The following is a 14,399-nucleotide window of genomic DNA, read 5'->3' on the forward strand; positions in this document are numbered from 1 at the left end:
GCATTGCATTGCCTCTTGTTAAGCAATACAGTTACTGAAACGTTGAATTTTCAATTGGACTTGTTCCTTGTACTCGTTTTTGTAAAGAATATTCTCCCTCTTTTAAAATGAGAAGTTGAGGGTCATGTAATAAGTTTTCACGTGTTATTAGGAAGTCAAGACAGATTGAAATTGTTGAAATAAACAGGAGGTTAAAATTGAAGTCTTCTTTCCTTTATCTTTTACTTCATTCTGTTAGAGTTAAATCGAACACATTGAATGAAAAGCAGTATATGTACATACGTATAAATATGTTTTCTTGAATAGGAACCAGGATATTGTCCTCGAATGGTTAAAGTCATTTTTACAACTTTTGACTGTTCTCTCTCTCTCCCCTTTATTCTTTGCTTCCTTTTTTGAAGATTACGATGGTTGTTAAAATAAGCAAGTCTGTTTGATCAATTAGTATTAAGTGAATTAATAGTGAATAAGTATTTTTTGACGTAAACATTTGTTACAGGAACATTGCTGTTGACAATATAAATAAGCATAGTAGTAATTGGAACGGAATCTTCGTGATTTTGACCGTTCCTCGGATTCCTGCTTTTAGCGGAACGCGACGTTGCCTTTCTGTTGATGGTTTACATGTTTTGGAACTTGTTTACTCAACGGAAACGTAGCGTCGAAAAGTGTTTGTGACCCTTGTTTGGAATAGGCACTAACAGGGATATATTTACCACGCGCTTCCAAATAACTATCATTAACTTATCGGGTTTGTTAGTTGCCTTATCCACACAAGCGTCATAGCCATTCTCTGACTAGCAGGAATCAGTATTAGCATAAAAAAAAAACTTTATATTTGGGGTTTGAATGCTTCTGCTCAGTGGTGGCGATAAGCGCCCCAGAAACCTCATGCTGCGAGGATGGAGTAAGGTGAAGGAGGCCCTTATATAGCTGATTTCGTACCACAGTCATTAAAGGACATATTTTTTAAAATGTAAAGATAATACAAAACTTCCCTCTGTGCAACTTAGTATGAAATGATGGTACCATAATCAAAGAAGTCATTGATCAATCAAGGGGTTCCTTTTTCTTTGTGGGGTGTCAAGGAACTGTGTTTCAACAATAAATCAATACAATTCACACAATATTTTGCAAAATGGTTAACATAACCACTACGCCAACATTGTCTGTAGTGATGTAAGAGACTCCCTTTTGAAGCAAATAGGAACCGTGGTAGACTGAGAGACCCATGTTTTTAATGTAAAATCATCATCTTCACATTTATAGATCTTCAAATGATATTTATTCACGTTTTAGAAGTTATATGGAAAGCACTCATTGAGAGATATCCCATTTGGCTGTCAGCCCTCAGGTTACAAAAAAAAAAAAATTAAAAAAATATGGATTACTTGACATCATAAAGCTACACATATAATAAACTAAGTACCATAACTAACCTGCAATTAGCGGCTGTGATATGTTTGGTGACATATGATGATTCATAATTTGTTCCTGGAATGAAGCACTTACAACAGAAATTAATCGGTCGCTATCCCACAGCCTCAGCTTCATGTCAAACCCACTGGACGCAAACATACTTGGATCATGGGGAAACCACTGGACACATTCACAGCTAGAATTGTCGCCAAACTCATCATTCAAACGCAAAGAAGAACTCCTGAAATGTAAAACACAATGTAAATGTGGCTTGTAATTGTTCAATTATGTAAGAAAATGGGTAACACTCATCATGCAAGAATACTTTCCATCACTTTCACACTATCAATAACAGTGCTGCAAAATACTTAAAAACTTGTCCTGTTCACTGAGAATTTTTTTTTACTATATTTTTCATTGCAACATATTTTGAATCATGGGATAGAGATACAGTGGAACCTCAGTTTTAAGTCTTGCAAGTAACCAGATTGAAAAAACTTAAAATGTGGGAAAATGTAAAATTGAGGAACATTTTATAAAAACAAAATTATGTTGGGACCATCAAGATTGAATGTACGATAGGTCACACTAAACGTTTTTAGACACGCGCAAGTAAAACACTGGAGACCAAAAGTATGAATGCTATAATTTTTCAAAATATTCTCCATGACAGTTGATACACTTGTTCATCCTCTCAAACCAAGTGTGAAAGCACTGGGACCACACATCTACAAGCACCTCTTGAATGCACTGAACGAAGGCGATGACTGCCTCCTCGGGAGTAGGAAATGAAGAACCTCTCAATGTATCCTTGATTTTAGGGATAAAAAGTAAAAGTAAAGTGCTCCCCTGTGCATAGCACTACGCCATGAAGGCGTATAGGGGGTATGGGGGTAACGCACCACACTTCCTTGATCCGGTCGTGAGTGGGGGTGATGTGATCAGCATCACGCCCCTGACCGCCTTTACCCCCCCCACCAGGGTTTCCCCCAGGTACCCATGTTATTCGATGCTGGGTGGGCGCCGGGGCCGCTTCCTTCGTTAGAAAAGTTCCCGGATTTGAACCGGCTGGGGATCGAACCCGGAACCTTTAGCATGGTAGTCAGACGCGTTACCAGGAAGAAATCACAAGGGGCGAGGTCGGGACTGTAAGGAGGATGAGTCATTTCTTCGATGTTGGAGGCTTTGAAGAATTCAATTGTTCGTACTGCTGTATGGCTGCGTGCATTGTCTTGATGCACAATAATGCGACTTCGTAGGCGTTTTTCATGAACTTTCCATACGATCTCCAGTAAACAAACCGTAGTGTACCATTCAGCATTAACGGTCCGACGTCCCTGTAGCGGCACTGTTTGAATATGGCCCGTCCGACTGAAGAAAGTGGCAACCATTTGTTTGCCAACACTTCGTCCCTTCCTGACTTTTGTTGGTGAGTCTTCATCCGGGAAGATCCACTGCGGCGACTGCCGTTTGCTCTCGGGTTCATAACAGTACACCCAAGTTTCGTCACCTGTTACGATGTCATACACTGCATTTGATTGTCCTTGGTTAAATTTGTCCAGCATTTTCATGCACCATGTGACCCGTGCCTGCTTTTGCTCCTGAGTAAAATGGTGTGGGATCCATCTGGCACAGAGCTTCCTGACACCAAGGCGGTCATGCAGGATCGTTTGAACCTGACTCATACCAATACCCAGTGTTGCACTAATAACTGCATATGTCACCCTGTTATCCTCCTCTATCATGCGACGCACTCTGTCGACGTTTTCTTGAGAAGTTGCTGTCACAGGACGACCATCACGTAATTCATCACTGAGTTTCTGACGTCCACGTCGAAATTCTAAAAACCAATTAAACACAGTCGCATGGCATGGGGCTTCCTCCTGAAATGCATTTCGGAGCCTTTCATAACATTGCTGATGCGTTAAACCTGCTCGAAAATCGTAAAAAATCATTGCTCTGAAGTGCTCCCATGTTAAATCCATTTTACTGTACACACACGACAATAATTGACTAATTTCTGGCACACAACAATCAACAACTATAAATTCTGCAGCATTATCACACTTCACAGACTACTAACTTCAACATATCCTAGAGGCAATGTATTGCTGCAATCAGTTTTGCCGCATCAAAAAACTTTTAGTGTCACCCACGTATAATGTGGGGAAATTTAAAAGTCAGGGAACATAAAATTACTGAGGTATCACTCTATAGAGGATTACTCACCTGAAAAACTCCTACATATACACTGAATCTGACTAAACTGTTTATATGGACACACACAATTTTTGCATTTCTATTTGTTTATTGAACACTGTTTTTGTACATTTAGTGATGATGAGGATGAATTATGATTATATACAGGGTGTTTCAAAAGTACACGATAATAGAAGCAAAAGTGTCTCAGTAAACATGGGTCTGCAAACAAGCCATTTTCGAGATAATCATGAACGTGTGATTACAAGCCGCCACTGACTTCATTGTTTGTAAACGTCATCCTAGTTGGTAAAATGTTAATAATGTGTGATGTGTGGGTACCAGCCATCACTGATTTCAGTGTTTGTAAACATCGTCCTAGTTGGTAAAATACCAATAATACAGTATGAAAAATCAGGAGATATCATTGCTTTTATTGAACATTCTACTTACTTTAACAAGGAATACAGCACTACTTTACTAGTGCGTATCTCTACATTACAATTACTGTACGCTCATACCTGTTAAAGGAGGTGTTCAAAGTGTTGTCCTTCCATCTGGATGCAATACTGTATACGATTCCACATTGAGTTTTGAATTCTTTCGAACACCCCCGGATCATTTCGGAATTGGTCACAAGCATGTACAATTCTCTGTTCCAGTTCTTCAACTGTGTCAACAGGAGTGTTGTAAACTACGCTTCTGAGGTGACGCCAAACACAAAAATCCAAAGGATTTAGATCCGGTGACCTTGGAGGCCACGGTACAGGCACGCCTCAACCTATCCATCTTTGATGATATTTTAGATGTCGTCTCATAGTAGCAGCAAAATGTGCCAGTGCTCATCATGCATGTGCCACATACTCCGACATGGATCAAGGGGAACATCCTCAAGCAATCGTGGAAGATCATGCCGAATAAACCGAAGGTACCTCAGTCCATTGAGTCTTCTTGGAAGAATGTGTGGTCCAATGAGATGATCACCTAGTACCCCTAACCACACATTCAATGAGAAAACTTGCTGATGTGGTGCCTCATGACATGAACAGCATGTGGGTTTATTACACTCCAAACATGAGAATTACGAAAATTAAAAATACCATCGCGTATGAACCCCGCTTCGTCTGTAAATAAAATGTTACTTGCAAAACGAGGGTTGAGTAAAACCTGTTGTTGCATCCACTCTAGGAAAACAAACCATATCACTGAGACACTGAACTCATTGGAGGTGGTAAGGGTAGAGTGAATTGTGATGTAAAATTCTCCATACACTACTGCGGCTTACCGGCACTTGTGTGGCAATTCTCCTTGTCGGGGTTCCTGGAGTGTGCAGGTCTACCTGCTCTCCTACCATGTTCGAAGCTCCCATGTTCGAAGCTCCCATGTTCTTTGAGGCACTGATGTATCCTAGTAAATGTGCGACTCTCGGGGTGCCTTTGAGCAGAGTATTTTTCTTGGTACAAGCGTGCAGCCTCCTGTGCATTGCCGTTAGCCAAACCATACACAACATGCATATCCGCATACTCTTCGTTGCTGTAAGGTTCCATTTTTACTACACAGTTCAGCACAACTGACGTGACTCCCACAGTACGATTAGACTGTGTACTGATTGTATCCATACAATGTCACCTCTCGGAAATGTTCTGTTTGATTGCAATGCCACCTCTTGGAAATGTTCTGTTTCATTACAATGCCACCTCAGAAAATGTTCTGTTTGATTACAACGCCAGCTCTCGGAAATGTTCTGTTTGATTACAATGCCACCTCTCGGAAATGTTCTGTTTGATTACAACGCCACCTCTCAGAAATGTTCTGTTTGATTACAACGCCACCTCTTGGAAATATTCTGTTTTGTAAACAAAGAGCAAACCTCAGACCGCACAATGAGTGTTTACAAAATGCAATCAATAATGGCTTGTAAACACACATTCGCACACATTATTAGCATTTTACCAACTAGGACGACGTTTACAAACAATGAAGTCAGTGGTGGCTTGTAATCACACATTTGCAATTATCTCGAAAATGACTGGTTTGCAGACCCATGTTTACTGAGATTTTTTGCTTCTATTATCATGCACTTTCACCTGTGTCAGTTTGCGTTGTTACTTATGAGACACCCTGTATGTTTATACCAGGTGAACTTGTGCAACTGACTTTCTTGAGCAAACATTAATATCACAAAAATGAATTAAAACCAATTTCTTATCTACAACTTTATATTTGATATAAATCACACTTTTTTTTCCTTTTCATTGTTGCTATCCCTGCATTCTAGTGTCTTTCCCACTGATGCAGTACAATCAATGAGATAGAATCCACGTACACAGTGGCAGAAGGAGTCTCCCAGCTGAGGGAAAGTAAAGCTCCACCCACACAAGAACCCATGCTAAAAGTAGCAGAAATATTCAACACCAGAAAATAGTGTTTCAGTGAAGAACAGGTGGATATATATACCTTATTTCTAATATGTTGCTTGCATAGGATTTGTTTTTTTATGCTGCACTTCTTGATTGATTGATTTGGTGTGTTTAAATCCACTTTATGCACAGTAAGGCTAATCGGGACTGGACCTACAGCTTAAAGTGGGATCCGAACCACTATGTGCCTCCAATGCTGCACTTCTTAAACTCTTTACTAATTGCAAGAAATCAAAAGTCGCATTTGAAATATTATATTGGCATAAATAGTATGTGGGTTTGATGGCACTTCTGTTCCATTATAACAGTGATGGAATCATTGGAAACTATTGTTCTGATGGTCACTTATTACCCTTATGTAAAATTCACACATGTACATGAATATAGTGGCAGAACCTAGAGGGTTGATGAGGCTATAACTTTCCAATACCCATTGTGCTTAACACATTGGGGTCTCACGACGGGCATAGCCTGCAGTGCACTTAAAGTCAATGTGGACGAACGACGGGCATAGCCCATCCTGTGGTATGCAATTGCTTCGCCGATTGAACTACGGGCTATGTTCGTACTTCGTCATGTCATGAATGTTGAAATTCCGACCGCTAGGTGACTCATGTGCTATTTTTATCCCGCACCTGCGACTGTTGTCGGGTTGATGTACGTTGCATTATTTAGAATGGCATCGTTAGATCCAGACTGCATAGCGGAAATTCTGCATGAGGATTCCGCCTCAGTTTGAAGTTAGCAACAATTTTGATGATGCAGATGAATTTGAAGATTTGGAAGGTAGGTTATATTCATAATAATTAATTGTTGACAATATAAACAGTGTTGCAAACTCTAGTATTTTATGAATGAAGTGAGAAGAGGTAATTTTTTTGGGTCTATTCATCTTGCCTCTTGCTTGATTCTCCTACATGCACTGATGTATTTTTAGTTTTTCCATTTATTATTTTGTATAGTGTATGTCAAATAAAAATGTATTTTATTTATTTAGTTTATTTATATATTTGTTTAATTTTTACAGATGACGCAGAACCAACTGATACATTGTCTGGTCCTGTCCTGCAGCCACTTTTTCATACAAAAGCTAATTACCTGTAATCCGTAATTATTTTTTGTTATGTGCACATAAGAAGTATTCTTATGCAAGATTCAAAAGATGTATTGATAGTTTATTTAGTTAATTATTGAAATTTCCAGATTACGAACATAAAATATCTCTATATTAACATTTGTTACAATGTTGTACTTTTTTTCACAAAACATTGCTGAAAAAAATATTCAAAAATGTCTGAAAATTAAAAGAAAATTTAACAAATTTTTGTTCATTCAAAAAAGGAAGTTTTGTAGATTTAAGAAATGTGTGGTAAATAAAAACAAATTAAAAATATTTTTTCTATGATTTTTTTTAAAAACAACCAAAAACCGCAGACCAAAGGTAAAAATGCTGTATTATGAGGCCAGACCCGAATGTGTTAAGAAAAAAAAAAAGAGGTCAGATTCATGACAAGATGGTTACATATTGTACCGTTAGTAGAAAAGTAAGTCGTATATCCCATTTACGTTGATATTCTTTCTATTAAAAATTCACTTGAATGCTACTGCTTGTGCTTAAGGTGTCCAAAATTTAATTACCGGTCGGACTACATCTCCATAGTTTGATCTCCACGTTCACTGCTTTCAACTGCAGGTCCAATCCACAGAGAGCAGGGCATGGGCACACCATCCCATCAATCAACAAACCTGTTTACCAGGATCTCCTCGATGGCATAGTGGTGTTGTTGTCACCTTGTAACCAAGGGGTCACGGGTTTGATACCAGGTGGAGGCTCAAGTGGTTCGGATCCCACATTAAACTTTAGGTCAAGTGCCAATTAACTTTACTGTGCATAAAGTGGACGTAAAACCAAAAACTCAAATTTGTTTACAGTCACAAACAGAAAAATCAATACTCTATGATAAAGTGAATTTTTACCCTCAAAATGCATTTTTATGTGAGTCCACAAGTTTAGTCAATTCTATATTTTCTCTAGCCCCCTAGAGGATCTCTCTATCAAACCCCTGAGTCCACCTTTGTAATTTACTCATGCACAAATTTTACATAGTGAGTGCATTTACAACCATACCTGACCATCGGATCGATAATTTCCAATGCTCCTGTAACTGTCACATTGAAGCACAAGAGAAAGAAATCCATGCATTTATGTAGTATATGTAAACACAGTAACAAATTAAAAATAAAATATATGTTCTCCACTAAAATATAATTTTACTTTTTTTGGTGGAATATTGCTTCCACAACCAACATGGGCTCTTATGAGTCTTGGGAATTTCAGGCATTCATATCATGGTGGACAGAGCTTCAATTTGCCTCAGCAGAAAGCATTGCCAGGGTGCTCTTCAGCCATTGTATGTTACTTTTTCCCTGTGTACAACACATAAATTAATACTATCTTAGGAGTGTTCCAAAAAGGGGTAAAGTAATTGTTTAAAACATTTTTACTTAAAAAAAATAATAAAAACTTCAATGAGTTGAATGGCAAGCAAATATATATTATTCACAACTTGAATGGCACCCCTTACAGGAGGGGCAGTTAAAAAAAAATCGGATAAAATATGAGGTTGAGTCATATCTCGTGTGTGTGTGTGTGTGGTAAGTGAAGGACAAAACAGCAAAATTCAACTAAATCAACACCAACTAGAATGTTTATTCATACGTTCTCCCAACCTGAGATTTTCTAACCTAAGAAATGTCCAAATGATAAGGTTGGTGTTGTAATTATGTATAGAGGCAATTAATAATATACACTGTTCAAGATATTTAGAGTTTATGTGGCAAACTTTTTTCTTAATGACATGCAAGGAAATGTAATTTTATTTTATTCTTGGCATGGTGTGCCAGACCCCCAGGATGAGTCCTGCATTTTTCACTGAAATTTCTCCATAATGAAAATACTGAAAGCAAAAGTTCAGGGTTTCTGGATCACTCATTTTTGTTCTCGGGACCGATTATTTTGATGCTTCAGTGCCTTCATTATAATGGAACCACAGGCAAAAGAGCCTGCACAAACTCACGACTTCTGTGCATCATACTTCCATGTGGAGGGGAAGGTGCACGGAGTCTTTTGGCCGGAGATTTCTTTCCCTTGTAGTCGTTCTATAACACATGTTGTACTATCTGGAAAGGTGCTTTGAGTTAAATCATGTTGATTTATATCATGCTTTAAATCAGGTGATTTTTTTTAATTAACTGATTTAAATAATTTTAAAGAAATATTTTATAGAATAATGTACATAAGGAATTTGTAGTTATCAGAATTACTTTTGGTGAAAGTACAATTATCTCGTGATCATTGAATGGTGTTTATTAGGCTCTAAGAAGGGAAAGAAAAGAAAAAAAAAAACAGCTACAAAGACTATAAAAAATATTGTAAATAACAATTAGATAGTACATCCAGAATGTTTTATGAAAAGTTAGTGAAATCATTATAGTCTCATTAACACATGCAACAAACATTTCCATGTACAGTATCAGAAACAGAAAAAGTATATTTATGTCACGGTAATTGAACATGCCAGCAGTCCTCGGGTGACAAGAGGTTTGAGGATTGAGCAGATGAAAAATGAAGTATGTGGGTAGGGGTAAAAAGGTAAAGGTACAAAAAAAGGTAAAGTGTTCCCCTGTGCATAGCACCACGCCATGAAGGCGTATAGGGGGTATGGGAGTAACGCCCCACACTTTCTTGATCCAGTCGTGAGTGGGGGTGATGTGATCAGCATCACACCCCTGACCACCTTTACCCCCCCCCACCAGGGTTTCCCCCAGGTACCCATGTCATTCGACGCTGGGTGGGTGCCGGGGCCACTTCCAACATTAGAAAAGTTCCCGGATTTGAACCGGCCGGGGATCGAACCTGGAACCTTTATTAGCATGGTAGTCAGACGCGTTACCGACTGAGCCACCACGGCCACACACTCTGATAAAGAAGTTGAGGTATACATTCCTTTTAACCCTACTTGGATGTTCCGATTCTTTATTGATGTACAGGTCCCCAGCTAACTGTTTGTGATATACCCCCATTCTCATTTTCTTACCCGTAATTCTGAGATCTAAGAAATTAATTTTATCATCTACAAGGTTTTCTCTAGTGAATTTGATCCGTTTGTCCTGTGTCCCAAAATATTCAAATACCTTATCCAACCCTTCCTTCTTCCCTATTATTAAAATATCATGCACATATCTCCCGTAGTATTTAATTCCATCTCTTACCTGTTCTAGAGCCGCCTTCTCTATGTAATGCATAAAAATGCCGGTGATGATTCCGGATACTGGGTTACCCATTGCCAACCCTTCCTTCTGCTGAAATATCTTATCATTTACGTAGAAGTAGTTGTACCCTGTTACTTAAAAGAACCACCTAACATTTTCCCATTCTATTAAAATTTCCACCCCTTTTTCTAACAACCACCTCTGTAGACAATCCCCGGCCCTTTCCCTGGATACACTTGGGTATAGATTAACAACATCGAAACTACTAATTTCATCCCCTTTACTAAGTTCTAAGTTTTTTATGTTTTTTTTTTAACTTCCAATGAATTCCTAATGCTAAACTGTGTAACTTCATTTACCTTCCTAATCCGTTTTACTAATATCTTGGCTAAACCGTATACCGGATGTGCATCTTAAGGGGATGCCTACTTTGTGTGTTTTTGGTATACCAAATGCTGTTGTAATACTCCCTTCTTTAACATCCTTATTGAGCATCTTTTTTCCTGCACTTCCTAACGTAATACTAGTTTCTATCCCCTCTTAACTTCATTCTTAATTTTATTGGTCGGGTTCCCCGAAATTTCCTCGAAATCGTCATTTTCAAAGCTCTCCTTCAATTTCCTATGATACTCTTCCCTTTCTATTACTACCATCTTGTTCTCTTTATCTGACCTAATTATATATACATCATTGTCCTTTACCCATTTCTTTACCTTAAATAATCTCTCTCTTTGTTCTTTTTCTCTTGGTCTGAATTCCTATCCTCTTTTCTTACTTTCTTCACATTTTCTTTTCAAATTTGCTGCTCGATTATATCGTGCATTTTCTGCCTAACTTCTTTCTTGTCATCCTTATCATCTAAACACCCCACGATCTTTTCCGCCGCTATGACAAATTCCTCTTTCTCGATGTTTTCACTTTTTATAGCAAACTTCTCCCCTTTTTCCATAATTTTCATTACATCTTCCGGTAGATTATATTTTGTTAAGTTCAGAAGGTTATCTTCACGTTCCACCCCCCACCCCCGTTTTTTGCTGACATCTTAATCGTCCGGTTATTAAAATTTGTATAGATTGTATTATACAGTGAGTAACTCGGACAACACGTAAAAATAACATTTTATAAATACATTCAGTATCATTTCAAGAAATTAAAATGTGGTTTTTAACCTCTTGCCACCCAAGGCCTTTTTCAGAAGTAAGCCTCGGTTGCCCAAGCCGATTTTGAGCAAAATGCAGAGTTTCAATTAAATGAGTGTAGATCGGAAGCTAATTGCCCTAGAGAGATGAGTGATATACTGGTGTATGCGGAATGAACCAGAGATTCAGACTATATGAAATTTTTGCAAATTTGGCGTATATGTGGTGGGGGGGAGGGGGCTAACTCTCAAAATTCCAAAATTTCGGGGGAAAAAAATTTGGTTCCCCCCCTCCCCCCCCAAGGAAAAAGTACATGACAGTGTCGACATGCACATGGAAATGATCGCTGACATCTAAGGAACACAAAAATATTTACATTATCATCACATGACCAATGTAACTTGAGTTGTAACCCCAAAAGGAATGGTCAGCATGCCACTGATTCAAGCTTCAAAATGCAGTGGTACCTTGAAATGACTATAGCTCAGAAACTAAATGCCCTAGAGATATGAAAGATATACCGTTGTACGCAGAATGAATCACAGATTTAGACGATATATAATTTATACACATTCGGCGTACATATGGAGGGGGAAAGGGGGGAAATCCCCTCAAAAATACTTTTCTTAAAAAAATGGTATTTCCCCCCGCCCGAAAAAAATGTCAAAATGCACAAAATGCAAAATTTATGCAAATTTGGTGTATAAATGGAGGGGGAAGGGAGAAAACCCCCAAAAATTATTTTAAAAAATTGTCACTTCACCCAAAAAATGTCCTCGCACTTGGGCACAAAACGACACCTACGCACAACATTCACGGACGAAAAGCTAGAACGTAGTGACAAATGAGCGCCAATTCTTGCAGCTGCTTGAAATTCTATTTTTAGACAATGCTGGGTAACCCCTGTTGCCACTTGTGGACAATTGTGGTAAAAAAAAACAAAGGTTTTCTTCAGTGTGCTTCGAAATTCCATTCTCACAATGCAGATTCAACAACCAGTTTCCCCCTCCTCCCACCCCCTGCTTGCGCCCTCACGGAAAACTTTCATTTTGACATCGGATACTGATAAACATGCTTCTTTCGAATGCACTTAGCAGGAAGGAGTGAAAAGCATTGCTTTAGAACAACAAAGTCGGTCTTCCTTTGTCGGCAAAAAATTGACCTTGAAAAGAGATGCAAAAGAGAAGTCCCTTTTCCCGCCTTTCCCCCTCCATTTTCATGAAGACAAAAAAAATTGCAAAAAACCATTTCTGTTAAATACATGTGTTAGGAACAATATAAAAAAATAAAATCGAAATTCTAGCCAAAAATAGAAAAGTTATAACGTAAAAACTACGACCTTGACACAGCATCTCGATCGAGATGCTTGGTCCCGTGAGGGTTACTTGTGGGTATCTCGATCGAGACGCTTGGGCAGCAAAAGGTTAATGATAAAACTAATTGAATATTAAGTTTTTATGATGTTATCTGTTGTAATTTATGAAATTGTTAAGTCCGTCCGAATAAAGGGGTTGGGTGAGCCCAATGAGGACACCTTCAATGGACCAACACAGGACTGTGCCATGACACAGCCGAGGAATCACGAGACAGTAAAGGTACAGTGGTGACACTTTGGGTTTATCATTATCAGTGTCTAGATACCTGGCTCATGTGCGATCACCCTCTCCCCCCTCATATGTATACTGTTTATTAAATATTGATGAAGGGCAACAGAGCTTTAATTATTCTGCCTCCTCACATATAAATACATCCTCTTGCAGCCAAGCAGTTTAAGCCGTCAAATAGCTTAATAAAAGTTAAAGACAAATGGCCTTGCTGCTCTTTTGGATGTATTAAGAAAATTCCTCGCAACTTCTGACAACCAGTATGAAACAGCTTACACCTCTTCGTGAGAGTTTGATATCTTGAAAGTTATTTTGGGAAAGTTATTTTCCATACCCCCTTTATAATTATAAGGTAAGGGTTTTAGATAATGAAAATTTCCCCGTATATACTGAAGGGTGCATAATGTAATGACCAAAAGTGGTAACGCACCCAAAAAACTTAAATCAATCAATCTCACGTGACAGATACCGATATATTATGACACCAAAAATTGCATTATCTTTATTTGACTTGTTAGTGTTGTTTCCCAAAATTCGCGTTTTTGTTTTAGAACATTTTTCTGCCAAATATAGCGAAACTTAATATTCCATTGTGCTCTTAAACTATTATTTTAAATTGTAGGTCACATGGTCTACATATTTTCGTGACAGTTTGATATGTTGGAACAGACTTTGCCATGAAGGTGTATAGGGGTGTAGAGTTAGAGCCCCACGCTTCCTTGATCAAAGTTGAAGGTGGGGGTGATGTGATCAGCACCATGCTCCTGGCTACCTTTATCCCTCAAAGTTTCCTCCAGGTACCTGCTCGATATGATGCTGCGTGGGCACCTGAGCAGTTTGAATAGGTGGAAAGATCCCCATTCTCCCCCGCAGGGGATCAACCCAAGGTCTCTTGCATTGTAGTCAAATGCCCTAACGACCGAGCTCAATTATTTCTAGTGCAACAAATGCCAATGGTGCGCACTTAGCTAGGTAACACATCTCGCGCGACAAATACTGAAGATGTGGCTCCCGTGTGATGGTAGATATGCACTCGATCTCCTGTTAGAACCCTGCCACTTTGCTATGTGATGCAAATGGTTTTGATAGAAGTTGAAGAAATTGTGCGAAATACATGAATTAATGTGGCTGTCGGAATTCTTCTATGTATAACAAGCATTATAGTTTACTCTTGAATAAAATGTTGGAAAACTTGCATGTTCTATGTACACAAACATGGCCTAGAAAAGACAAGAATGTTGGATTTCATTAAATTTCTTGTTGTTTTAGGACATTTTTAAAAAAAAATCGATAAAAATGCCAACAATTCGCATTTTATGCCAAATTCGCATTATTTCAATACTTCG

The 14,399-nt window shown here is 38.5% G+C and overlaps 1 protein-coding gene across 1 annotated transcript in view; it reads right to left on the reverse strand.

The window, feature by feature from the left end:
• Nucleotides 1-14,399, reverse strand: part of LOC145984256 (DNA excision repair protein ERCC-8-like) — a 57,173-nt gene that overhangs the window by 28,575 nt on the left and 14,199 nt on the right. The window contains exon 3 of the mRNA XM_083117861.1: nucleotides 1,440-1,660. Within this exon, the coding sequence (XP_082973987.1) occupies nucleotides 1,440-1,660 (221 nt within the window). The remainder of the gene's footprint in view (nucleotides 1-1,439; nucleotides 1,661-14,399) is intronic.

Source organism: Lepisma saccharinum, chromosome 2 (genome assembly GCF_977018435.1).
Source record: "Lepisma saccharinum chromosome 2, izLepSacc3.1, whole genome shotgun sequence".
Lineage (NCBI taxonomy): Eukaryota > Metazoa > Arthropoda > Insecta > Zygentoma > Lepismatidae > Lepisma > Lepisma saccharinum.